This window comes from Hyperolius riggenbachi, chromosome 1 (assembly GCF_040937935.1).
Source record: "Hyperolius riggenbachi isolate aHypRig1 chromosome 1, aHypRig1.pri, whole genome shotgun sequence".
In the NCBI taxonomy this organism is placed as follows: domain Eukaryota; kingdom Metazoa; phylum Chordata; class Amphibia; order Anura; family Hyperoliidae; genus Hyperolius; species Hyperolius riggenbachi.
The window spans coordinates 122,323,169-122,350,139 of record NC_090646.1 but is presented as its reverse complement, the minus strand read 5'-3'; the positions used below and the strand labels follow the sequence as shown (position 1 = coordinate 122,350,139).

Genomic DNA, 26,971 nt, shown 5'->3' with positions numbered 1-26,971 from the left:
ATTCAACTAGAACAGTATGCTGTTAAAGAAAAATTAAATGGTTTCTGAAATACACATTTCAAGATATGTGCTACGATTAACAGGAAACATGTTGGATATAATTACACATGGCCAGATACAGTGTAATCTTGTTATAGTAAACTCTGCTATAACTATTTGGGCGTAGTAAACTAAATGTCCAGGTCCCATCCAAGCACCATTGCAAGTATTATCGTAAGAGAACAGAGGCGCCAGCAGGATAAAAGGTAATAAAAATGTTAAAATTTGCTGGGAGGCAGTGGTGGACTTACCTCCGGAAAGCAGACTCAAAATACTGTCTGAATTAAACAAATAAATGTATTATTGGTACCCCAAAAGATGCAAAGTATCCAAACCATTGCAAGTATGTGGGAGTAACACCTGATATAGTAAACCGGATATAATAGAACTTCAGTATTGTGAACCTGTCTTTTGGCTCCAGCAGTATTCGGCTATAGTGGAAAGTGAGAGGGCGCGTGTGTCAGTTGGAGACCCATGAGCCGAGGTTGGTATGTAGGCTGGTGGACACTTGTAGCCTGCTCGCCTCGTAAGAAGTGAACAGAGGTGCCAACAGGATAAAATATACTAAAAACGTTAAAATTGCTACAGAGGCAGTGGTGGACTTAAATTGTCAGTTTTCAAAAAAGCATATATTTATTAACATACTCCAACAGTGTTGCAACGCATTTCATACGTATAGTCCTGCTTCATCAGGCAATAAACAACGGAGTATTTTACAGTCATATGTCACGATAATGCCAAGTGCCTCTGTGATCTACTGGTGAGACCTATACTTCCTGTTTAAGCTGCTGCTTGATTACTGAGGGAATTGCCTTGCTTGTGCATGGCTGCAAGGCTACAATATAATCCAGGCTGCACAGAAATGTGGACAGAAAAAGCGCACTATCAGTACTATACCTGCATTAACTGGTGAGACCTATGCTTTCTGTTCAAGCTGCTGCATACTTATTGCATGCAATTCTCCAAATCCCTGCATATTGAGCACTGCCAATTATTGACTGAATTAAAACAGTACAGTTAAGTGCAGTAAACTACTTGGCCCGCTCCCTTGGAGTGCACTAGAAAGGGATTCTACAGTACAATGCATAGAAAGAAGTAAGCAGGGAAACCAACAACACACCTAGATGTGCATGTTGAACGTTTAATTTCAAAACCACAGGCACTAATGTGAAGTTTGTCTTCTTGGCAGTCAGAGCTTTTGGCCACTACGAATTCTGCACTGTTTTACTGACCTGATGAAGCTGCTTTTGGTCGTGAAACGCGTTGTCAATTTTTGTGCTGAAATAAAAGTCTGAATCTTGTGATCAGTGAAACTTCTAAGGTAAGCTACTGTAAGTATTACCAGTTTTATTATGATTACTATTTATGTTTGGATATCATCCAATGATCTAGACCTCTTTTTTGGGTGTCTCTCGGTTTCTTCTTTTAACTTTCCATCTGTCATGCTGATTTGTTGGCTTCAGTAGTGTAAATCATTTAACTGCAACTAGCATGCAGACAGTGGTGTCAGTGCACTTGAAATGCGTACCCATCCTCGGTCAAGTAATCAGAATATATTAAAGCCAGATAATACACATAACAGCCAAGAAATATTGCAGTACCCTCCATCTTAACTCAGGTTCCTGTTAAAGATTTCCAATTCCATTACTGTACTGCAATTGCTCTAACTTATTGACACAAGAGTCGTGAAGCAACCTTGGCCTTGGAATTCCACGACTTTCAATGAGTTTCTCAGACAAACAGTAAAGAAAGCTACTTGGTGTGACCCAAAACCACAAGGAGAGTATAGGGGACTAAGGGCCCTTTTCCACTAGAGTGATTGCTGAATCGCAAATCGCTAGTGATTTTTAAATCGCTAGAGTTGTTACTTTATCATAGAAATCACGAGAAGTATTTTCCACTACAGTGATTCGATTTGGAAATCGCTAATCGCAAATCGCAATCGCTTGCTGGAGCGATTTTTACAATGATAATGCAATGCAAATGAAAATCACAAATCGCAATCGCATAACAGAATTAATGAAAAATCGCAATCGCTGGTGTTTGTGATTTGTGATTGCGATTGCTAGTGGAAAAGGGCCCTAAAAGAGACTGAAAAGCCCTCCTACTGAAAAGCAAGGTTTACCCACAATGCACTGCTACTGAATATGCAAATTATCTCTATATGCCCCTGAAAGCCAGGATAGCATCCAGAACCGCTGGTGTCTAGCAAGCCTATAGCTTCAAATGTTCTACCCAGGCTTTTAGAAGCATAAAGAGATAATTTGCATAATCCATAGCAGTGCATTGTAGGTAACCACAGATGTTCACTTAAAGCTGAATTATTGTAAATTCCTTAGTTTTAAGAAGGCAAACCAAACTCAGACAAGCAGCTGTGTTGTGCCAAAAGCTATGAGCTTCCCAGATACAATCCTCCCCCATCCATTCATGATTGCTGCATTGTTCCATCTTACCGCTGAAAGATAGACTCCCCAACACGGAGGGATCCATCCTCTCCCTACTGTGGCAGCAGTGCAGAATACTGAACAGAAGCACACAGGCAACATTACTTAATCCCATCAGGAACATACAATATCTGCAATTTTACTTTCCATCTATATAAAGTAAATTACCCCTTTTCAGAAATCTGGACCTTTAAAGAAATCCTGTAGCAAAAAAATAGCCCTTTTGGGTTTACTTACCTTGGGAGGGGGAAGCCGCTGGATCCTAATGAGGCTTCCCCCTTCCTCCGGTGTCTTTCTGTTAAGTGCCGGGTCCCCCGAAGTCTGGCGATGTAAATATTTACCTCTCCGCGATCCTGCGCAGGCGTACTAGCGACTTTTCATTCGGGTAAGGCGGAAATAGCCGAACCCGATTGATCTGCTCTATTGCGCAGACGGGAGTCTTTTTTTTTTTTATACAGAGTCTCTTTAAATCAGAGTAGAACCCTTACCGTATCTTCCCGAGCCTGTATTGCCATTTCTTCTGACATGATCTGCCGCAGGGAAACTTTGTTCGTTCTGGAACTCCAGTGGTCCACGAATGGAAAGGGGTCTGTGTCCTCCTGAGTACCATTAAACTCGCGCTCAGTCAGCCAAGCCTCCTGTTCCTGCAGAAGACTGTCTAGCTTTATGTAGTCATTTGGTGAATTCCCTACAAAAAAAAGTTAATTATGTTCTATGTCGTAGTTTTAACATCAAAATTTTATAGCACTCTACAAAGTTAGACTTAGCACAGTAACTGTGAGGCTAGATTCACAGTGGGGCATTGTGGTGCGCTATAATGGCTGCATTGTAATGTATAACGTCACAATGCAATACAAAAGCAATGCGACGTTCACAGTGCGGCCGTTGCAGTGCCATCTGATGGAATGCGGTATCCCAATGCATTGCATTTAACCCTTAACACCCACGTTAACAGTACAGAAAGCATACTTTATATCAACAGCATGCTTTACTGTATGCGACGCAATGTGCAGATGTCGTGCGCTGCTGCTTTCCTGTTCTGTTGTGTTCCTGCTGTCACAGGGAACACAACTCAACTCCCGCTGTGAACCTAGCTGGACAATTAAAAAAAATAAAGGAAATAAAAACACATGGTAATGTGAAGACTGTATAATCGCCTGTTGGCAGCAGTAAATTGTATTAATAGCCAAATTCTCAGCATAGATTTAAACTTAAAGGGATACTAAGCAGCTTTCAAAAATACAATTTGCATTTACCTGGGGCTTCCCCCAGCCCACCGTAGGCCATGAGGTACCCCGGTGTCCTCCTGGCTCCTCTCTCGGTCCTGGTGGCGGCTCCATTAATCAGCGACTTCCATCTGAAGTCGCCAGTACGAGTCCCCACACGTCACGTCATCACACCGGCTGGCGTGAGAGTCCTGCACATGTGCGGTTCTAAGTTAGAGAACCACACATGCGCAGGACTCTCACACTGGCCGGCGTGAGGTGTAGCGGCCCTCATGATGACGCGTAGTGTGCACGGCGGGGACTCAGACTGGCGACTTCAGGCCAAAGTTGCCGATTAACGGAGCCGCCTTCGGGACCAAGAGAGAAGCCAGGACGCCGCCGGGGGACCTCGTGGGCTACGAGAGGCTGGAGCCAAACCCAGGTAAGTGTAAATTGTGATTTTAAAAGCTGTTCAGTATCCCTTTAATTTCAAAGAGCACAGTAAGCAAAATAACCCAGAATATTTTTTTGGGTGCATCAAAAGTTATCTTCAGTAGCCAAACAAAAATCTGAGCCTAAATGTCTGGTCACATGAACTGAGGTGTCAGAGCTGAATTAAAGAGACTCTGTAACAAAATTTTGAGCCTTATTTCTTCTATCCTATAAGTCCCTATACCTGTTCTAATGTGCTCTGGCATACTGCAGCCTTTTCTAGTTGCACTGTCTCTGTAATAAATCTTATCTTCTTTCCTCTGTCGGGCTCAGGCTGGAATGTGTGGAATGTGCAACACTGCTTGTGATAGGCAGAAGCTTTACACACCCTCTCCAAGCTCTCCTCTCAGCCTATCGCACTCTGGTTAGCAGCCATGTCTTTTGTTTGTAAACACTGCCTAAAACTGGCAATTACAAGCCAGGATTGCAGCAGGGAGTGGCAGAAACAGCACAGAGGGGCCCAGGAGAACATAATGAATAGAATGGTATGCTTTTTATTGTAAGAATTTTAGAGTACAGATTCTCTTTAACTCAGGCTCAGAGGGAGACACAGTCATGATGCTGCTTGAAAACTAAGTGAGCAAAGACAGTCCTCTGAGATGCCGGAAACCTATAGAACTGGAAGTCGAACACGAGAGATCCTGACCAGACACTATAAAAGGAATTTATTTTACAGCCGTACAGGCAGCAATAAATCAAACCTGCACACACATCAGATTGTTGCAGAAAGGATCACAATTATTTTGAGTGAGTCTAATGCCCATTTGGGTCTTTGCACTGCATACTTTATGGGCGGTTCAGCTAGAGTAATTTGGCTGCACTTGACAGTGGCGCATCACTGCCATGGAACCAGGATGAAGCAGACAAGCAGGGAATCCGCTTTGTGATGGACTCAAAAGACTTACATTTATTTAAAAGAATTTTATTTAAAAAAAATAAAAATAAATAAATAAATCCTATGAAAATATGCTATATGTTCATATAGTAAAAGTATTCTACATGTGATGTGGTAAGAAAACAATAAATATATGTCTGAGTGTTTAAAGGCTAAAAGATGAATACCTTCTTCAAATAGGAGTTGGTAGGCTAGTGCTTCTTGGTTATGCCTCTCCTGTGGGAAACAAAATACATTATTTACACAAAGGAACATAATTCCAAAACTACACGGCTACCAAGCAACTTAGAACAGTAGTAGTCAGTGTGGGTTATCAGATTTCCACTGTCTGCATCATGCAACAGATATGATTCCCACACTATGTGCGCTCTGTTCACTATGTGCCCCCATCATTCTGCTTTCCTGAGACCTGCCATCCTCTTGCTTGTTAAGTCAGCACTACCCATCGCAACTTAGCAAAATCCTGTGGGTGTTCTTTCTAACACTATGGTCAGTTGAACTAGCTGATAACAGACTTTGCAGCTGACAATCTGTTCATAAAAAGAACTTTTAGTATCAGAACAAAAGAGCTCTCTGAAAATTGGGAAAAATCCCACACCCTCCAGGATAAATTCTTATGGCTGAGCTCCAGGAAACCAACACGTATCTAACGTTACCCAGTGGTAAAGGTGCAAACTCAGTTCGCTGCTTCACTGGAAATTCCTGAAGCCCAGGTTTTGAAAAGTGAAATGTACAGCAGATATTGCAGTCTATTCATGTCCATGGGCTAGTCTGCAAATGGTAGACTGACTGTAGGGGATTGCTTGTCAACTACTTGCAGGTTCCAATACATGCATCAATTTGCTCCCAATGCTGCAAACCAATCGATCACTCTCTGATTAGAATATGATTGGATTGTGATTCCTACCACACACAGCACAGATTTTTTAATAGATTTAGGCACGGGCTTACAACGTAATCCCATTGATATGCTGTGGCGTGACTTGAAATGAGCTGTGTATGCAAGAAACCCCTCAAACATCTCACAGCTGAAAGAATTCTGCATTGAGAAGTGGTGCAAACTTTCCTCACACTGATATCAAAGACTAGTAGATGGCTACAAGAAGTGTCTCGCTGTAGTTACTGTATATACTCACATATAAGACTAATTTTTCAACACAAAAAATATGCTGAAAAGTTACCCTCTCTGCTTATATGCGAGTCAGTGGAGCAGAACAGATGGTGGAGCAGGTTTTGTTACTGGCTCCCTGCTGTGTCGGCACCCCCCCCCCAACCCCCTGCAACATCGTGTGCAGAGTGCGCTGCTAAGGACTACCTGTGTCCCCTGGCTTTTGGAGCAGATGATCGGGATTCTTCCTGTGTGGCAACCTCTGTGTCTCATATCTATGATGCCATTTAGTGGGGCCTTGAGACACAGCTGTATCATCCTTGAGGCACATCTGGCTATGGGGAGGGAGGCTGACTTTTATTAGGAGCACATCTGGCTACTGTGGAGGGGGCTTATACGCGAGTCAATCACTTTTTCCTGGTTTCTGAGTGAAACATTGGTACCTCGGCTTATACGCGGTCTGCTTTTATGCGAGTATATACGGGTATTTCAGTCAAACAGGTTAACATTACTTACTGAGGGGTAGGGTGTCCCTTTCCTCAGTGTGAATAAACATCTTTGTTTATTCTGTATCTTTTATGTAACAAGTAAATCAAGATTCATTTTTTTTTATTTACCTGAAATTAAATCACTTTATTTTCCAGAGATAAATAATAAAGAACTGAATATTTCATAAAGTGTCCTAATTATTTCACATGGATGTATGCTGATATGTCAATGACAATAAAGAAGTGATGACAGTTTGTTGAGGTGTGTCACATCATGTGGATACACATACTAACCATGATTGATTCTTTCCACTTTTTATGAAGAACTTCAGCTAGCTTAAGGTCTATGGGAACCACACAATCTTCAATAGTTAGAGAGCCTGAAAGGAATGAGATAAAGTACTGATCAAAGTTAAAATGTATCTGCCTTAAAGATAGAAATATAATGCTGAGAATTTGAATTTGAGCACCGATGAAGTTGCACTTCACAAGCAACGAACAGCCTAGTTAGAACGGACACTGTCCTCATAGGCTTCCATTGCGTCCGTGCCCCTGTTTTGTGGTCAAGTTTCAGAAAAGCACTGCAGCTTGGGACTTTGCCTTCCATTTACGTAAACGTATCCTTTTTAAAAACTTAACTGGAAGCAGACCCCATCTTTTACATAGGACCAGTTTGCTGCAGAAAACATACCGAGCGAGTAGGTTTTCTGTTGCAACGGGAAATCAACCTCCAGTGCCTGTCTGCTGGAATCTCCTCCATGCCCTTAAGACAGCAAATCTTCTGAGTCTGGCATATATTGATGTGCCATTTTGGAGGCATTGGACTACCTGTACAAACTACTGTATGTAGGATCCAGTTATCACCTCATATTAATCAAAAGTGAAACTGACTATATTCAAATACAAAACTAGTGAGAAAACAATGAGAATAATGTCAGTCAACCTCCTCTTGAAACCATTCCTGCTTTGGCAGTCAACCTATTGTTGCCCCTCGGTTGTCACTGACACCAAAGCAGCTGAAAATAATTAACAAATTTGAGCAGTTTAGATTAAGTTTCCAAAACAGAAGAACTGCTGCACTATCATAGATAAAAGGAGTGAGGTGCTCTAGCCGCAAATTTTTAGCAAATAAGTATATCAATAAACAATTCTGTTAAGGAACGTAAATAATGCTATTTAGAAACAATCATATAGGCGTTCCAACAGCGTTAACTGGAAATGTATTATGGGAAACCACACTTGTTAACTTATAGATGAATTATTTATTGCAAATACCTAGTGTTTTAAGAAGGGAAATCTATACTTAGAATCACTTTTCTTTAGTATGAGGACTTTTTGGTCTCTTTTAGCCCATTATACTCTTCCTAGTGGTTCTGTGTCACCATGAGCTCTCAGGGTATTCTATCCTAAGAATGTGATACCAAACCCAGGCAATGAGACCTCTCTTCCCCAAAAACTCCTACTGTCAGGTTACAACAGAATTATTGATACCAGTATATTGTTCCTGCTCTTATGGTCGATGTACTGCTGCTAAAAGCCATTCGACAATGCTTTTGGACAGCTTCCTTTATCAGTGCACATTCCTATGCTAGAGCTTTATAATGGAATGCCCGGAGGTAGTGCACTGATATCACTATGGAATAGAGTGGTAAATTACCATTGCATTTATCATAGCTTTCTAAATATGCTCATAGAAAACGATTTATACCAGATGACAAATTTTAAAAATGAGAGTTAAATAACATGTGCAGCTTTGTTTGTCACATACCTGGATCAATTCCTACAGGACCAAACAGTTCAGTGAGTTGGAAAGCAAGCTCTGGAGGTAAGGAAAATTCCAAGTAGTCAAATTTTACAGAATCCTTAGGCGGTAACAAAGCGCTTTTCTGTGCTTCATCTTTTGGAACCCTCAGAAGTTTCTCATTAGTATTTTGTTTGCATGAATCAACTGGTGGTATTGGAATTTGACCTTGACTCTCATTATTTTGATAAAATCCACAAACATCAGGATAATTTAACCTCTCTGCAGTGTCATCTTCGCTGAAACTCTCATTTAATACCTCATTGGTGGCGATATCCAGACTTTGAATTGCATTTGGACAGTTGTACTGCTCTTCCTCTAAACTGGAAGACCACACCTCGACAGTAACATCTACTGGGTGTTGGTCTGGTAAAAGAGGGTCTAGAATTACCTCCTGATTGATATGAGGAAGTTCTTCAATAGAAGATGAAGCACTCACATTATTTAAGTCTACCTGAACACTGGGTATGATAACAGGAGCACAGTTTTCCAAAGCTATGCCATCACTATCTAGCATACTGATGTCTTCCACTTTTAAGTCCATGGATTGTTCTTCATTTACTATTAAATTATCGTTGGTGGTTTGAGAACCATCATGGTGTATACTGGCATCTAAGTGGTTAGAACTTTCTAAAGGTTTGCTGCTTTCTTCTTCACAGGTATACAAGTCCTCTGGCTGGTATTCATCATCTTTATAAATATGTTCTCCAGCATCAATTAAAACGTTGGTTGCCCATAACAGATCTTTATTGCACTTTTCGAAAAGATCTTTCAGTACATCGAAAGAGAGGGCTCTAAACAACTTAGAAAGAATCTGCAAGCCATCTTCATCTGTTAGACTAATCAACTCATCTTCTTTCACAGAAGTACCTTTGTGATGTATCATTCTATAAGGTATATTTTCTTGAGAATTTTCTGGGGTGTCTAGGGACTTTGGCTTAAATCGATCAGCTTTTCCTGTAAGGATTTTTAAAGATTCAAAGGTATCCATATTTTTCTTCTCTACTCTCCATGCTACTGCAAACATATGAGGTTTAGTCTGACAGGACTGGTCTATGGATTCTAGGTATTCACATACAGGCAGGGAGCCATGAGGTGTGGAGTTGCTGGAGCAACTATTACTAAAGGTTACAGCCAATTTCCGTTGTCTTGAAACTCGCTTACCAGATTTTTGCATCGATTCACTATCTGTTTTAACACTTGCACTATCTGGATTACCTGCAGTTATTTCAGGATCTTCCTGTGGAAAGTCAGTGAGATGACAGCCAATAGATTCACCAAAACTGTGTTCTAATAAAGCTCCATTTTCATTATTAGTGAAAATGGGAGTCATATTCAAATTATTTTCCATTTTTTCCAGTTCTGTGATACAATTATCATCATTTGTGGTTTCATTATTAAGGTTGGCCCCCAAGGTGCTGCTTCCATTACTAGGAATGGGTTCTGGATTACTGAGTATCTGCTCCAAATTATAATCTACACTTTGGTCATCTTCAGCAGTCTCTTGAACAGATGCCTTTGTTTTCTTTCTATCCCGTGGTTTTCTCTGACGCATTGTTTGCTCTACAGGCCAGTCCCCAATAAAACTTAGCAAATCATTTTTTTCACCCAACTGCAATACTTTGCTGCTTAAATTAGAAGGATCTTCTTCATCTTTAGCTACCCCTTGTTGGCAGATTTCACTGGGTACATTTTCATGACTGCTTAGCTCATTTTCAATACAAATATTTTCTAAGCCTTGGATGATATCGGAATAGGTTTCATGGCTATCTAAATTTTGGAGGGACTGCTGTTGTGACTCAGTAAGGTCCAGTAAGTTTTCAGGGCTGCTGTTTTCTATTTCTGAAACATGGGTTTTCTCTGCACTTGCTGCTGTATTAGATGTATTTTTAGGTTCCTCCTCAGTACAAAGATTATCTTCCAAGGCAGATGCTAATTTGCTGCAGCCCCTAAAAAGCAAAACAATATCATTACTTATCTCTGTATACAAAGCATGTAAACAGCACATAATAATCAAAAAACAAACCTCATTACCATATATAAAACTGCGGTAAACCAACCAAATTTGGGGCGTATAGTGTGTGTTCGTTTATCTGAAAGTGATTTATACAGCGGGCCCCCGTATGTAGAGCTGGTGTTGGAGCACACTGCAGAATGAATATCGACTGGTCCTTGTTCCAGCATGCATCCATGCGTCTACCTGAAAAACTCTAAACTGGCCACCAGAGCTCCAGGCTCACTGTGGTCACATAAAATTGAGCTTGCTGCTTTAATGTGCACTCAGCACCGACCAGCACGCTCCAACTTGCTCTCCATGGGGGCTAAGGTAGCACATTGGTGGGTGGGCTAATCGAAAGGTCGCGGCTTTTGGTCTATTTGTTAGGCTATAAGTGGAGGGTGGGCTTATGCAAGGGTCTACCTATGCACACGCATATATGGGATAGCAGACCTACAGTTGATTATTATTTATTTTGTTTAAAACTTACCCTCATTCCCAGAGATCATCTCCACCTTTTAATTATACTCATATGGTCCAACAATGACAACACTGGAGTTTTTTTCCAGGTTTTTATTAGCTTAGGGAGGCAGGCTGAAAGGTACAGTGGCATTGATGGTTTATTCCTCCAGTGGTTTTCATTCTGTCTGGCAGAACAAAAAAATGTAGCCTTGGGGCCTTTACGCTCCAACCCTGTACCGCTACAATATGGTGTGCACCAGTCTTCAACACTATGTTTTTGTTGTTCACCATATACATGCTATCACGTGATAAAATCCTCCAAAAATACAGCCTGGCATATCACTACTATGCTGTTGACACTCAGCAATATTTATCATATTTAATGAATGCAATTAAATGGACAGAAATAAACACAGGCAGATTTATCCCATACATGTTGTCCTTCAATAACCCATAATCCAACACATCTTAATATTTTCCACTTTTACCTGCTATGTGCATCAGCAGGCATTAGGCGGATGTAGTATTAAATTAGAACAATAAATATACCTATTTACTTCTGCCGTTAGCGGCTTTGTAACAGTGCTTTCTGGTTTCTTCGGATGTGACAAGTTTAACATAGAGTTCACTGTAACACGTTCATAATGTTCTAACATTCTAATTATCTTGTCTTTCTTTACTCCATGAGAGTTACGCCTGGAAGTAAACAGAAGTGAATAAATAAGATGTCACAGATAAGACATCATACATATGTAAGGCTTCACAATGTTCTTAATGGAATTTCAACCTTCTGAGAACTGCAGATTCTTCCTTCAGCCCAAAAACACATGATAGCTTAAAAAGTGAGTAACTAAAATTGTATCCCGATGATACAATCTTGATTGAACACATTTATGTAATAGAAGGGTAATCTGAGTGAATGTACTTTGTATGAATAATTTAGGCAGCCCCTATACTGTACATATATCATATCACATACAAGTGGTAAAATTGTACAAGCAAGATTATATCATCGATGGGCACCTTTAGAGATAGGGACAGTTGTGAATGTATGTGCTTTGTAAAGCACTGTGTAATGTCAACACTATACACATAAAATGAAGCTAGCAACCAGTGAAAATTGAATAGGCATATATAACCACTTAACCACACAAACTATTTTACCCTTACTGCCAAGAGCGATTTTCTCCTGTCAGTGCTCCTTCCATTCATTTGGCCATAAAACTTTATTACTATTTATCACACCGAAATTACCTATATCTTGTTTTTTTCACCAAACAAGCTTTTTGGGGGTGATACTTGTTTCCAGTAATTATTTTCTATGCATTTGACAGGGAAATACAAGGAAAAAATACACAGTTTCCCCAATTCCATCCCCCATAGTTTTAAAATGAACAATTCTACTATAGATAAACCCCACACACATTTTATTTGCCCATTTGTCCTGCCTATCACAACATGTAAATTATGTTCCTAGTACAATGTATGGCGACAATATATTTTTGGGATTCAAAGGTGTATTTTTTCTGTTTTGCGGTTTTTTTTTTGTACCCCATCAATAATTGCAAGGCTTTACTTTAACAGTAATATACCCTCATATAATATGCCCTCTCTTGCGCATCTGCAGTACAGAGCCGCCGATCTTCAGGAGCTCGAGTGCTTCCGGAGCCTGCGGGGGAATGATGACACCGTGAGGTGAACGGGAAGGCTCTATACGACCCAGAGCCTTCCCACTCCTTAGACGAGTATCTGATTTTTATTCTCACTTCAAAATTACTTTAACAGTGACAGTGCAAACAGTAGAAATAGTGGCTGCAATAGTCATACCTCCCACTGCAATCAATGCACTGACTTAGGCAATAAAAACTGTGACAGGAAGAGGTGGCTGTCACACAGTATTAAGCCCTATGTCCAGATCAAATAACTTAATTATATGACTGGGCTACTCTCAGAATATGGTTTAAGATAAGCAAAGCGGTTATTTACCGTACCTTTCAAGTTCTTTAGGTCTGTACCTCCACCATGTGTCTGGTTCCTGAAACTTTACCTTATACCTATGCGCCATGGCCTAGTGACAAAAATGAACAATACATTATTATACACAGACTTAACACATTGGCTTCGATTCACTAACCGGTGCTAACTCAGTTAGCATGGCTTTGGACGTGCAAACTAGAGTGCCAAGTAGTGTACACGTCCAAAGCTGTTACTTAGCTGTTACTTATCGCACGCTAAGTTTAGCGCTGCGCGCGATACGTCGGACCCGGTGCACCAAAACGTCGCTCCGATGCGCCGTTTTGAGCGCACCGGGTGCGACGGTTCCAGCGCACCGGGTCCGATGTTTCGCGCACACCGCTAAACTTAGCACGCGCAAAGTTTTTGCGCCCATATTACCGCACGCAAAGTTACTTTGCACGACTTAAGGGGCTTTTAGGCGTGCTAACGGAGTTAGCACCCTTTAGTGAATCGAGCCCATTGTGTATCAAACATGACTGCTTCGGCAGTGTTTAAAGAGGCACTGTAGTGAGAGTAGAATTCAGTAAATTATTCAGGACAGCCACTTTTACGGTAATTTTCCTTGTTTCAACAGCAGAAACACTTCCTATCTACATATTGTTGTGTATTGGTATGTATCTCCACCCTCTCAGTGGCGTTGAGCTTAGGCTGATTAGCTATGCAAAATTCTCCCCCTCCTTAGAGCATTCTGGGAGACCAGGTATATTTTGCACTGCAGTGTGCTCCCCAGGCTCTTTTAGCCGGGTGCTCCACCCTGCTGCCATAGGTTTGCCTCCTAATCCTCCTCCTATGCCAGAGTTAAGCAGAGAAGCTCCAGCCCTGCATTCCCTCAGTTGCGCCCCACCCAGCTACTTTGTCATGCCACCCGGCTGGAAAACATTTCTGGGGGGGAACACTGCACTGGCTTTGAAACTCTAAGTAACTAAACATTCTACAGAGCCGCACCTGACAGGACTAAAGACGTGATAAATTTCAGAATGTAAATCAAGGTGAGGAAAGATTTTACAATGCTCAAACACTAACTAAATAATTTCTATGTGAATATTTTAAAACAACCTATTTTATTCATTGTTATTTTTACTACATTTCCTTTTTAAGATAACCCTCTGTAAACAGAAGGTAAAGATTCACTGTCCGTGCATCTTTCTGTAAGGAAAACATGTTTGTCTTTTAGCAGACACAAATGATGAGGCTGCCATTGTTAATTTTGTCCTGGAACCGGTAAGTACTACGATTCAAAATATGGAAGCTACTATATTCAGCACTATTTTTTAAAAGAAGAGGTCACTAACAATAGACTTTTTGCCTGGCTGTGCTGCTGCCCCTCACCCTTTAATACTTTACTGTAGACCCTGAACAAGCAGATCAGGTGCTCTCACTGATGTCTGACTGGATTCGCTGCATGCTTGTTTCAGGTGTGTGATTCAGACACCACTGATGGCAGAAAGATCAGTGGGTCTGCCAGGCAACTGGCATTGTTTTAAAAAGGAACATGATCAAACCAAGTGTTCTAAAATGACAATGACAATGTACAAATAATGTCTAAATAGCTGTGTAAACATTTTCCTACTTTTCATGTTAAATATAAGAGGCAAAAGCTGTAATTTGATGTGTATACTTCAGGTTGTAGCTGCATTGGAAGGATTTATTAGCAAAAGGGAGTCTGTGCTTAGTGAGGTATGTGACACAGGCACTCCTGTTCTTTGCATGTGAGACTACAGAGTTATATGAAAAGCCTCGTGTTTTAAGGTTTGAGAAACCATTACAAAAAACATTTTCACTGCTATCTGTGCAGACAGCTCATTCAGAAACACAAGCAGCTGCAGTTAGTGAGACCTGTCTCACACACAGGGTTAACAGATGTAGTGTGAGGGATTTCCCCCCCCCCCCCCCATCATGTTTCACTGGTCCGTCACCCTGGTCATCCTGGCCCATCGGTGAAGTGTGAATGGAATTTGAGAACAGTACACAAAGAGGTAAACAGTGCAATGTATACATCAATAGTTAGGATCACTTCCCAAACTATTCCCATCTCAATTGCAAAATTTCCTATGTATGCCCTTTCTTCAATTTGCATGATTTTATAAATGTAAAAGAACCATTCTTTCACTGAAGGGACCTTCCCTGTTTTCAAATATCATGGTTGTAGGCCTTTAAAGTGACTCTGTAACAAAAATTACAATGTTTTTTCTACCATCCTACAAGTTCCTAAACCTATTTTAATCTGTTCTGGCTCACTGCAGCACTTTGTACTATCACGGTCTCTGTAATAAATCAATGTATCTTTCCCCTGTCAGACTTGTCGGCCTGTGTCTGGAAGGCTGCCAACTCTTCTGTGCTGGTCTGTTCCTCTATGCACACTCCAGTGTGTGTTTTATTTACATAAGCCAGCAGCTTCTCTGCTATCTTATCAGTGATAGAAGAGAGCTGGATAAAAATCCTCCTCTGTTAGGCTGTGAAAGTAGCTGGCTGACACATACTGAGGAATTACAAACACAGGCAGAGCTGTCTGCAGGAAGCCTGTAATGTTCAGTGCATGAGAGAAGAAGGGGACAGAAGATAAAACACACAAATGATATTTTGAGATTCAAAAGGAAAGCTGTATACAGCCTGCTTGTGTATGGATGTATTTTCTATGTGTGGACATATTGTACATCAATCTACTTCCTGTTTTGGTGGCCATTTTGTTTGTTTATAAACAAACTTTTTAAAACTGTTTTTGACTACTTTTAATGCGGCGGGGAGCGGCAAAATTGTGACAGAGGGTAATAGGAGATGTCCCCTAACACACTGGTATGTTTACTTTTGTGCGATTTTCACAATACAGATTCTCTTTAAGACTTTCTTCATGTTGATAATTAAAAGTGATGTTAGGTGTCTTGTTGGTCATTTCTGAGTATAATAATCCAGGAGTGGTCAAGTGAATATAGAACGCTGATACCCCAACCTTACACTTCTTCTAAGTAACTTACAGAAATGAGTTTTCTCAGAATTTGGGTATGACATGGTGGTAATAATCTGCAATAATGTTTAATTGCAATTTGTAAAGTTATTCTGGGAATAGTTGTTCTTTCAAACTTTAACAAAAGGAATGCTATACTGCCAAGTGTACAGAACATGAAAGACTAAGTACAACAATATGCTGTAATCTAATGCATGTAATGTGTATTAAAGCAGTTCTGACCATAGAGACATAGGGCTTCATTTCCCAGGCTTGTAAGTTGGTATTATCTATTATGACAGGTGAGACAGTCTTCTCAAAGGCCTCCTTAGCTGAAACAAAAATAAGTTTTGTAAATATTCACTATAATTTACCAAAGCCAACTTTAAACTAGCTAGTTTCTTTTTTTAAAAATGTATTCTGAAGCATATAACTTCTGCGTATTCTCCTAGTAGATAATTTTTTCATCTTCTCTTTAGGGAGTCTGAAGCAAGATTTAAAAACAAAACAGATACTCGCGTAAGGAGAGGGAAGTCTCTGAGTCCTATAGAGCCTTCTGGTTTCTCTCCCGGTTCAATCGATGGGTTAGAGACTGCTCTCTCTGCCACTGCCCGAGGCTTTGGGAACCAGAGTGCATCTGAAGACAAACCGCTCCATACTGTGCATCTGCACATTCTTGCGCACTCGCAATATGGAGCGGCCCGTCTTCTGGAACACTCGGGCTCCCAGAGACTTCTACAGCTGCAGTAGCGGCAGTGAGAGCAGTCTCTCAGGTCGGTGACTGCTAACGGGGGAAGCCAGGGCAGAAACTACTGGACCAGGACAGAAACGGGAAGGCTGTCAGACCCAGGGCCGACCAGGTGTGAAAATATCACCTGGAAGAAAAATCAGGAGCAAAAGTTAATTGCATGTGGGCCATACTGTCTAATTTATGAAACCGAGAGCAAAACCTCGGCCGTCTCCCAAAAGACTAATTGTGAGACACGTTTTCTCCCCCAAAAGAGATTTTTAAATGTAAAAAAAAAAAAAAATTAAACGAAAAAGCAAAAATTAAGATTTACACTACTACAACATCTCTGCTTTTAGAACTGAACAACCTCAATTCTGGGTTTAGATGGATTTTTAAAGGAAAGAATATTCTTTATGTAATTTTTAATTTAATTGCAGAAATATACTGCAGCATTACACAAATAGTAATAATAAAAAAATGTAATTGGGAAAAGAAAACCACTTATTTGCAGCACAAAATCGCTCTTATATGTTATATGAGAGCTTGGCAAAGTTTTCGTTTGGGAGAATCCTCCATCTTCTGTATTGATTCAGTTACCCAGTTATGTAAATAAACTAACAAGAAAGTAAAGGTGTAAATATACAGATTTTCCCTATCGATTTGATCACTCTGATCGAGTCTGCCAGAAACCTATGACCAAACATGTTAGCTTGATAAGTTTGATCCCTTTTAGCTAAAAATCAAACAAAATTATCGATCTTACCGGATGGAAAAACTGGACTGGGCAGGAGCTGCGGCAGATCGATGGCCCATAATGTTGCACTGCATAAAGCAGCGCAATGCTGCCGTTCAATAGATTTTCATTAGATTTTATACTGAAATCTATTGAATATCTACAATGAAGTAGCAATAGTGGATGCAGAGGTTGCAACCGCACCGGGGCCCCTGGACCAGAGGAACCCACATCCATCTTATTAGCTTTTCATTGGTGGTATGCTGGTAATGAAAACCTCTATATGTGCATTGCATAGTGGTAATCTTTACCTGTTTCCTTACTCTAAATACACCTAACATTGAAGCAGGGCTTTTTGGTGCCGCGTATCGCCGACGCTTACTGTGGCTATAACAGCAGTGCTGTAGTCTGCGTCCCACGCATGGGTAATTTGGGGATTGGCGGATTGCCAGACCCCGAATTACTTCTCCCCGCAAGCTACTATGACTCGGAAGAGGAATAGAAATTAACAGTAACCGGAATTTGTGTGGCAAGAGGGTGAGCCGACGTGCCATGTACGCCCTAACACTGCAGCTGTCCTTGATAAGTTTTGTAGCTCCATATCAATAGATTGCTTGGGAGCCCCATGTAAAACTCACCGGGGCCACAAGCTCCTTTGTTACCCCATTGTTAATCTATGAGGAAGAAATAGATCCTTCTCTGATCAGATTCATATCAGAGAGGGATCTCTCTTTTGCCACATTGGGCTCTATTCATAAAAAAGTTGTTGCGAGAAAACTCCTGGAGGGAAAATACCGCAGCGGTATTTTACACTTCTGGGTGGTCATTTAAAGAAATCTTGAAAGCTGCGATGCAAGAGCGGAGATCTCCCGCTGAAAGCTGGCGGTAAGCTGTCGGAAGGCATGCGGAAACACTTCAGCCGGCAGAGTCCCTCCGTGCACTGCTCTCTCTGGGAGGTCTGTCCCATTCACTTGTATGTAATCCGCAAAATCAGAGGAAGCGGTATTTCCCGTCCACATACCGCTTCCTCTAATCTTTATGAATGGCCATTTTGTTACTTTTTTCTAGATAAATCTAGAAAAACACTGGAGAAGGCGGAAATTTCTCGCTCTGCTGGGGGATTGTAGATTTTCATGCGGGAACAGCTTTTATGAATGCCCACTTTGCTAAATGGACGGGAAAATCCGCTGTTTTGAGCGGAAAACTTGCGGTAAGGTTTTATGAATAGAGCCCATTGAGCGGCAATCTATAAATGTGTGCGCCCGTCAAAGCCTCGTACATACGTATGAAATATGTTGTCAGGCAGGGATCGGTACCAGATGCCTAGGGAGATATTGCAGGGCTGACATTGTGCAGATGCATCGCTAGCCTTTATGCTAGCATTGTATTCTGTCAGGCAGGGGGTGAATGATTGGAGTGGTTGGAGTGACACGGTTGTAAAGACACTCGGTGGATGAGGTGAATAGGGAGAACAAAGTCCTTGGGCAGCGATTGGCTGAATCGATACCCCCGGCTGATTGCTGGCTGAGGCATCGGGGCTGCTGTACACACACTAGATTATCGACCTTGGCCAAGTTACACCTAGCATGTGTACAAACGCTTTCCACTCACAGATAAATCTATGCAGTGTCTTCCTCTGAGTTTTCCAAACAGAGAATACTTACTGAATCAGTACATGACAATATAATTACAGTTTTTCTCTACGTTGTCTGCTTTATAAAACGCAGGGAAGATTGTGCAAATATATACGTAGCATAACAGCAGCCAATTTCCATACCTCGCTTATGATTCCATTCATGGGCTTCACTTAGGCAATTTACATCATAATGATATTTGCCATTGAGGCAAAAATAATCATCGGTGCTTAGAATAACTCCTGTTGGATTCTGCTGGAGTATCATTCTAAAAAGAAATGACAACATGCCACATAAGACATAAGTCTAACGAAATAAAACTATTAATATAAAAGAGGAACAGGAAAATGTATGGCATTGTGTGAACTTGCAGAGTGCTGACCTTAAGGTTCCCATACACATAGATTTTCCCATTCAATTCCCTGGAAAGGTGATCACTCTGATCTAACTGAATGGCAAATTGATAGAAAGTTTTGATCAGAAAGGATAGAAGATCTAGGTCTAGGGCTCATAGCGTTACACTGCATTAAACAATGCAACTCTGCTGTTTGATCTATTTTCAATAGATTTCAATACGGAATCTATTAAAATACTGATGTGATGTGTGTGGTAGGAATAGATTTCTTTCATAAAGGAATTGATAGTTATGGAATATTGGTTGGAAATCTATATGTGTATGTTCAGCTTTAGAGGTGCGTGCACACGTCCAATTTTGATTGGCCAATGCCAGTGATTTTACCACCTCCATGTAGTATGTGGGCCAACAGATTCTGAATACTATGAACAGATTGTGTAGTTAAAGGATGCCAGAGCTCAAAAACTTCATACGTCATACGCATGCGAAGAGCACTCATGGGCGCGCGCTGTATGACGTGCGCAGTCCGGCGCCTGCACAGGAAGTCCTGACTTGGCTGACCAGAAAAGGATGCCTGGGGGCTTTTAGGTAAGCTACTGGGGGCAAAAAGAAGAACAGGGGAAGCGGTAGGCATAAGGACAGGTGGTAGTATATGCCTATTCCCCCTGTTTCTCTAAAGTTTTTAAGCTCTGGTATCCTTTAAGAACTCATAATACATGGAAGAGGTAAAATTGTCCAATCATTGGTCAATCAAAATTGTATTCACTTGTGTTGGCTAGAGATGGTCAATGAGTTGCAAATAATTTGCTTGTAAGCAAATTTAATGCAGCTTGGCTAGGGATGGAACAAAATCGACAGTAGGTGCATTTCAAGGGCCCAGTTCCAAACTGCATACAATGTGAATTCCTGTTCAAATCACTTAGAGCCCATTCACACTTGCTGATCGCAACACACTTGCTGATCGCAATTTTGCTAGCGTTTTTTGGCGATTAACGCCAAAAAAAAAAAATCACCATTCACACCTGGCGATTTTTTAGCGATCGCTTTTTGCGCTTCTATAGCACTAAAACACGATCGGCGGGAAATCGCCTGAAATGGTGCAGGCTATGAGTTTGCGTTTTTTTGGGCGATTTGCGGCGATTAGCGAAAATCACCCAAGTAAGAACAGCCCCATAGGGTTTCATTGCACTAGTGCTTTTAAAATGCGCTAGCGTTTGAGCGTTTTGCCGAAATCGCGGCAAAACGCTCAAGTGTGAATGAGCCCTTACATCTGATAGACTCTTTTCATAGCCTGTGGATAGAATTCTCAGTGCACAAGGGAAGACAGAGACAATAGGCTGAATTTTAAAGTTACTTGGTGTCCATGGATAGGTTAATTTAGAGATTGGTTTGTGTTTCAATCATGTTTTAATAAATCTTTGTTTGGGTATTTTTGTTGCAAGTGTTAGTTAGTTCCTTAAGGGAACCTGAAGTGGGAGGAATAAAGAGGCTGCCATCTTCATTCTCTCTGATAAACAATGCCAGTTGCCTGACTTGTGCACTGACTCTCCCTCTTATACATTAAGTCACTGGCCCAGAATTTTCATACAGATAAAAGATGCTCTGGTTCTTCTCTGACTCCACGGGGCTGCAGGTGTGTGATTTAAAAACAACTAAAGCCAAAAGCTCAGCATGGCAGCCAGGCAACCAGCATGGTTAGGTTTTCTAGTCTCCTAAATCCTCTTTAGTGATTGCAAACTGATTCTCTGTGACATAACTGTTACTGATGACAAGATGAGGTGAGAGAAAGCACCAGACCTCAAACTGCTGACAAGTCTCACAATTTTATACATCACACTTTCCATGGGGGGGGGGGGGGGGGGGGGAGTGAGGGGGGCTGTTGCCTGGCTGTCCTCCTGATCCTACGTCTCTAATACTTTTAGCCTTAGACCTTGAACAAGCATGCAACACATCAGGTACTCTTGACTCCGGCTTTAGTGGATTAGCCATAAACTTGTTCCAGGGTTTTGTCTCAGAAGATTGACAGGGCTGCCAGGCACCTGGCATTGTTTACAAAGAAATAAATACGGCAGCCTCTATATCCCCCTCTCACCCCGGGTTCATTTTAAAATTGGGAAACAGCATAAAAAATGTAAAGGTAGAAGACCGAGAGCCCAATATAGTGTAGTATATATTAGAAAGGGAGGGGGTGTAATATGAAGTGTAAGTATTATACTCACAAACCAGGGTTACCTCCAAGGCAACCACTGTAAAGGCAGGTGGGGAGAACAAGCCTGTCCCCACTCAGGAATAATACTTCGCTCTCTGTGGATAGGGGGAAATTTCAGGGTAGATCACCCTTCCACCAAGAGTGGACTTCTAGATGCGCAGAGATGTACAGAGGCGCCGGTAGGATAAAAGTCATTAAGAAAGTTTAAAATTGTTCCGGTTGCGGCGGTGGACCAGCCAACCATAAACAGACTCATGTACTGTCAAAATTCAAAAAATGTACAATTTATTCAATTACTCCCAATGAAAGTCGCAACGCGTTTCGCAGGCAAGGACACGCCTCCTCAGGCAATAAATAACAGGAGCAATACACAGCATGTAGTCAAGTATGTAGAGGTGCCAAGCAACTACTTGACTACATGCTGTGTATTGCTCCTGTTATTTATTGCCTGAGGAGGCGGGTCCTTGCCTGCGAAACGCGTTGCGACTTTCATTGGGAGTAATTGAATAAATTGTAAATTTTTTGAATTTTGACAGTACATGAGTGTTTATGGTTGGCTGGTCCACCGTCGCAACCGGAACAATTTTAAACTTTTTAATGACTTTTATCCTACCGGCGCCTCTGTACATCTCTGCGCAGCATAAAAAATGGCTTGACCTGATGAACGTCTGTAGGCCTGATTGCTGGATTTCACTTTGGCCAAGTTTCCAGCATATCATTTACTAGGACTGTGTAACATATATACTTGAATGTAATCCGTCCCGAGTATAGGCCAACCCCCAAACTTTCCACCCTCAAAAAATAAATGAATAATCTGCCACACAATTATAAGCCAAAACCCCAATTCTCTCCGAGCCTCTCCCCATGTATGTGATGCAGAGTGCACATTATACGTGCTTGTCTCTCTAGTTACCTTTAGGTACAAGGACGAGAATATGGCTGCCAGGAATGAGGAGAGGTAACCATAGATAAAAGCACACTTCCAATGCATGCAGTGTCTACGGGGTCCCCCCAACACACACACACACACACACACACACACACACACACATTTGTTCAGTCAGCTTATTTTCAAGTATATATGGTGGTTTATAAATATAATAGTGCTTTATTCATCAGCTTGATAAAGAGTTTTTTGGAGCCCAAAAGTGTCTTGCATCATCGCAGCATTACACTCTGAAGCATTTAAAAAAGTGTGTGTGTGTGTGTATACACACGTGTGTGTGTACGTGTGTGTGTACGTGTACGTGTGTGTGTGTGTGTGTGTGTGTGTGTGTGTGTGTGTGTGTGTGTGTGTGTGTGTGTGTGTGTGTGTGTGTGTGTGTACGTGTGTGTGTGTGTGTGTGTGTGTGTGTGTACGTGTGTGTGTGTGTGTGTACTTGTGTGTGTACGTGTGTGTGTGTGTGTACGTGTGTGTGTACGTGTGTGTGTGTGTGTGTGTGTGTGTGTGTGTGTGTGTGTGTGTGTGTGTGTGTGTGTGTGTGTGTGTGTGTGTGTGTACGTGTGTGTGTGTGTGTACGTGTGTGTGTGTGTGTGTACGTACGTGTGTGTGTGTGTACGTGTGTGTGTACGTGTGTGTGTGTGTACGTGTGTGTACACGTGAGTGTGTGTGTGTGTGTGTATACACGTGTGTGTGTGTGTGTATACACGTGTGTGTGTGTGTGTGTGTGTGTACACGTGTGTGTATACACGTGTGTGTGTGTGTGTACACGTGTGTGTGTGTGTACACGTGTGTGTGTGTGTACACGTGTGTGTGTGTGTACACGTGTGTGTGTGTGTACACGTGTGTGTGTGTGTGTGTACACACGTGTGTGTGTGTGTGTGTGTATACGTGTGTATACGTGTGTATGTGTGTGTGTGTGTGTGTGTGTGTGTGTGTGTGTGTGTGTGTGTGTGTGTGTGTGTGTGTGTGTGTGTGTGTGTGTGTGTGTGTGTGTGTGTGTGTGTGTGTGTGTACACGCGTACATGTGTGCGTATGTACATGTGTGCGTACGTGTGTAGGTGTAGAGGGGAGAGAGAATATATGTTCTTCTCTTCTGATTTATTTATTCAGACTTCTATAAGGTGTGATCAGCTTGGATATATGTCCCTCTATGATTCAATTTATCTGACATGACTATAGAAATCGAGACAGATCTCAAAACACCTGAAAAATGTTCCTGTTTGAAAAACCTTTTACAGAATTCTTGATAAATTAAATGAATTGACTAAATGACAGTTGCAACACCATAAAACAACAATCTTGTAAAGCGTGGCAGAACCTACCTCAAATTCTGTCCTGGGTATAAACACATTATTATTATTATTTTACCCACATGGGCTGTTGCTATGAACGGCAATAGATTCCCCTGTATTTTCTAAGTACACAGAAAGCACATTTGTTACCTTGCCAGAGTAGATTTTCCAGATCCCGGGGCACCTCTCAACAATACAAGAACTTTCCCCACCAAACGCAGCAGCGCCTTTTTAGAGCTCTGAGGACCAGGCTGCACTCTGGGTTCCGGCTCAACTACAGGCTTCACATTTTCAGGAGGCCATTGTGTCTGAACGATCGGACGCCAGACATAAGGTGAGGGGACTGGGGCACTGTAGCATATTACTCCTCCAGGTTCTCTTGCGAGTGCTGGAAAGTGCCAATGGTTAGGATTAGGAATTACTGGAGTGATAAATGCGCCTCCAGTTGGGTTGGAGGTTGGGATGAATGCAGGTGCCATTGCATTCCATTTGATTTGCTGTGTAGAAGAAACACCTGGTAGATGAGACTGTGCTGTAACTACAACTGACTGAGTCCCGCTTTGATTGGGATTCTGAGTAGCAGATACTTCACTGCTCATAAAAGTGGTTTCCGAATTACGTTGCAGAAAACAGTCATTTGTGTCAGGCAAAGTTTTAAAATTTAAGGAATCTCCCATTGGAGTGACAGCATCTTTATTATGATTGTAAGCCGTAACACCTGAGTGTAGCTGGTCTTTTCTATCCAAGCTATTCTGAGTGTGAGAAGTCTCTTCCGATTGTTCTGTCTGGAATGAGGTATCCTCAGGTGGTGGCCCTGGCTGAGCAGTGCTGGACGATGCTCTGGATGCTGGGTTCTCACACTGTTCCACAGTATATAGATCTTCTGAATCTGCTAAAGCATAACGATCCAGTGCCTCATCCAACAACATATCAAAGTCATGGTAGTCAGGTCCATCTAGAGACTGGTGATCTAGGTGTCCTTCTGATGTGTCAGGTACAAGGCTCACATCTTCAGAACTGTGTGAATTAACATAGACATCATCCATATGATGAAAAATCTCTTCAAAACCTGTTGACTCCAGTCGATCCTCCCCTTTAGCAGATGTTGAAAGCTCCAGGAGATAGTCCATAACTATCTCAACTAGTCATAAAAAGCAGAAGAGGTGTCAGATCAAACATAAACCATGCAACAACACTGTCTCCTAAAGATAAGATGAAGATGTGATAGTCCTTTCCAAGATATACATTAGTTTCCGACAAAGATCAACAGTCAGATTTAAAGAAGCACTATGGTGAAAAACAACTTTAAAATACAAATACTGTATACACATAAATACACTTGTCCTAGAGCCCATGCATCCTCATTTTTCTCGTGTGGCAGTCCCTTACAGTAGGTAATATCTGACAGCCCAGAACCTCTGGTGACAGTTCTTGGATTAGTGCATACCCTCATGGGGAAGTTTCTCTTAATTGTTTCAAAATGCATTCCCTGGAAAGGACCTATATAAAAATGTCAGCGATAGATTAGCATATTTACCGTATGTGGCAGCTACATAGGAGGTATAAAAAAAAAACTAAAACAAAAAAAAACTGGTCTCCTCTCTGTCGCTCCTCTAGTGATGGCTTCTGCAATACGCGTCATCGGTGAAGTCATCACTAGATGAGCTACAGAGAGGAGACCAAGTCTGCGTTCCCAGAGAGCGGCTGGAGTAAGTAACAGTGCCGCTATGCGGACACCCGGAGGGAGCGCACATAAGCGAGGAGGGGAGAATGGGAAGGGGACCACACGAGGAGCTTGGCAGTGATACATGCCGTCACACTAATTATTACATAATGGGGAAGCGGACCACACCAGGAGCCTGGCAGTGATACATGCCGCCACACTAATTAGCACACAATGGGGAAGTGGACCACACGAGGAGCCTGGCAGTGATACATGCTGCCACACTAATTATTACATAATGGGGAAGCTGACCACACTAGGAGCCTGGCAGTGATACATGCTGCCACACTAATTAGCACACAATGAGGAAGTGGACCACACGGGGAGCCTGGCAGTGATACATGCTGCCACACTAATTACACGGGGGGGGGACACCACACGGGGAGCCTGGCAGTGATACATGCCGCCACACTAATTATTACATAATGGGGAAGCTGACCACACGGGTGCCTGGCAGTGATACATGCTGCCACACTAATTACACGGGAAAGGGGGGAGCGGACCACACGAGGAGCCTGGCAGTGATACATGCTGCCACACTAATTAGCACACAATGGGGAAGTGGACCACACGGGGAGCCTGGCAGTGATACATGCTGCCACACTAATTACATGGGGAAGGGGGGAGCGGACCACACGGGGAGCCTGGCAGTGATACATGCTGCCACACTAATTACACGGGGGGGGGGGGAGCGGACCACACAGGGAGCCTGGCAGTGATACATGCCGCCACACTAATTACACGGGGAAGGGGGGGGGAGCGGACCACACGGGGAGCCTGGCAGTGATACATGCCACCACACTAATTACACGGGAAATCAGGGAGCGGACCACACGGGGAGCCTGGCAGTGATACATGCTGCCACACTAATTACACGGGGAATGGGGGAGCGGACCACACGGGGAGCCTGGCAGTGATACATGCCGCCACACTAATTACACGGGGAAGGGGGGGGGAGCGGACCACACGGGGAGCCTGGCAGTGATACATGCCACCACACTAATTACACGGGAAATGGGGGAGCGGACCACACGGGGAGCCTGGCAGTGATACATGCTGCCACACTAATTACACGGGGAATGGGGGAGCGGACCACACGGGGAGCCTGGCAGTGATACATGCCGCCACACTAATTACACGAGGAAGGGGAGAGCGGACCACACGGGGAGCTTGGCAGTGATACCTGCCGCCACACTAATTACACGAGGAAGGGGAGAGCGGACCACACGGGGAGCCTGGCAGTGATACATGCCACCACACTAATTACACGGGGAATGGGGGAGCGGACCACACGGGGAGCCTGGCAGTGATACATGCCGCCACACTAATTACACGGGGAAGGGGAGGGGGGAGCGGACCACACGGGGAGCCTGGCAGTGATACATGCCACCACACTAATTACACAGGGAATGGGGGAGCGGACCACACGGGGAGCCTGGCAGTGATACATGCCGCCACACTAATT

The 26,971-nt window shown here is 42.5% G+C and overlaps 1 protein-coding gene across 6 annotated transcripts in view; it reads right to left on the bottom strand.

The window, feature by feature from the left end:
• N4BP2 (NEDD4 binding protein 2) overlaps positions 1-26,971 on the bottom strand; it is a 107,095-nt gene that overhangs the window by 25,219 nt on the left and 54,905 nt on the right. For all 6 annotated transcript variants that reach the window (XM_068278472.1, XM_068278469.1, XM_068278470.1 and 3 more), the window contains exons 3-11: positions 23,934-24,924; positions 19,128-19,252; positions 16,131-16,219; positions 12,922-12,998; positions 11,480-11,626; positions 8,440-10,421; positions 6,966-7,051; positions 5,243-5,291; positions 2,972-3,171 (exon numbers count right to left, since the gene is read on the bottom strand). In XM_068278472.1, coding sequence (XP_068134573.1) covers positions 2,972-3,171; positions 5,243-5,291; positions 6,966-7,051; positions 8,440-10,421; positions 11,480-11,626; positions 12,922-12,998; positions 16,131-16,219; positions 19,128-19,252; positions 23,934-24,924 — 3,746 coding nt within the window. The remainder of the gene's footprint in view (positions 1-2,971; positions 3,172-5,242; positions 5,292-6,965; positions 7,052-8,439; positions 10,422-11,479; positions 11,627-12,921; positions 12,999-16,130; positions 16,220-19,127; positions 19,253-23,933; positions 24,925-26,971) is intronic.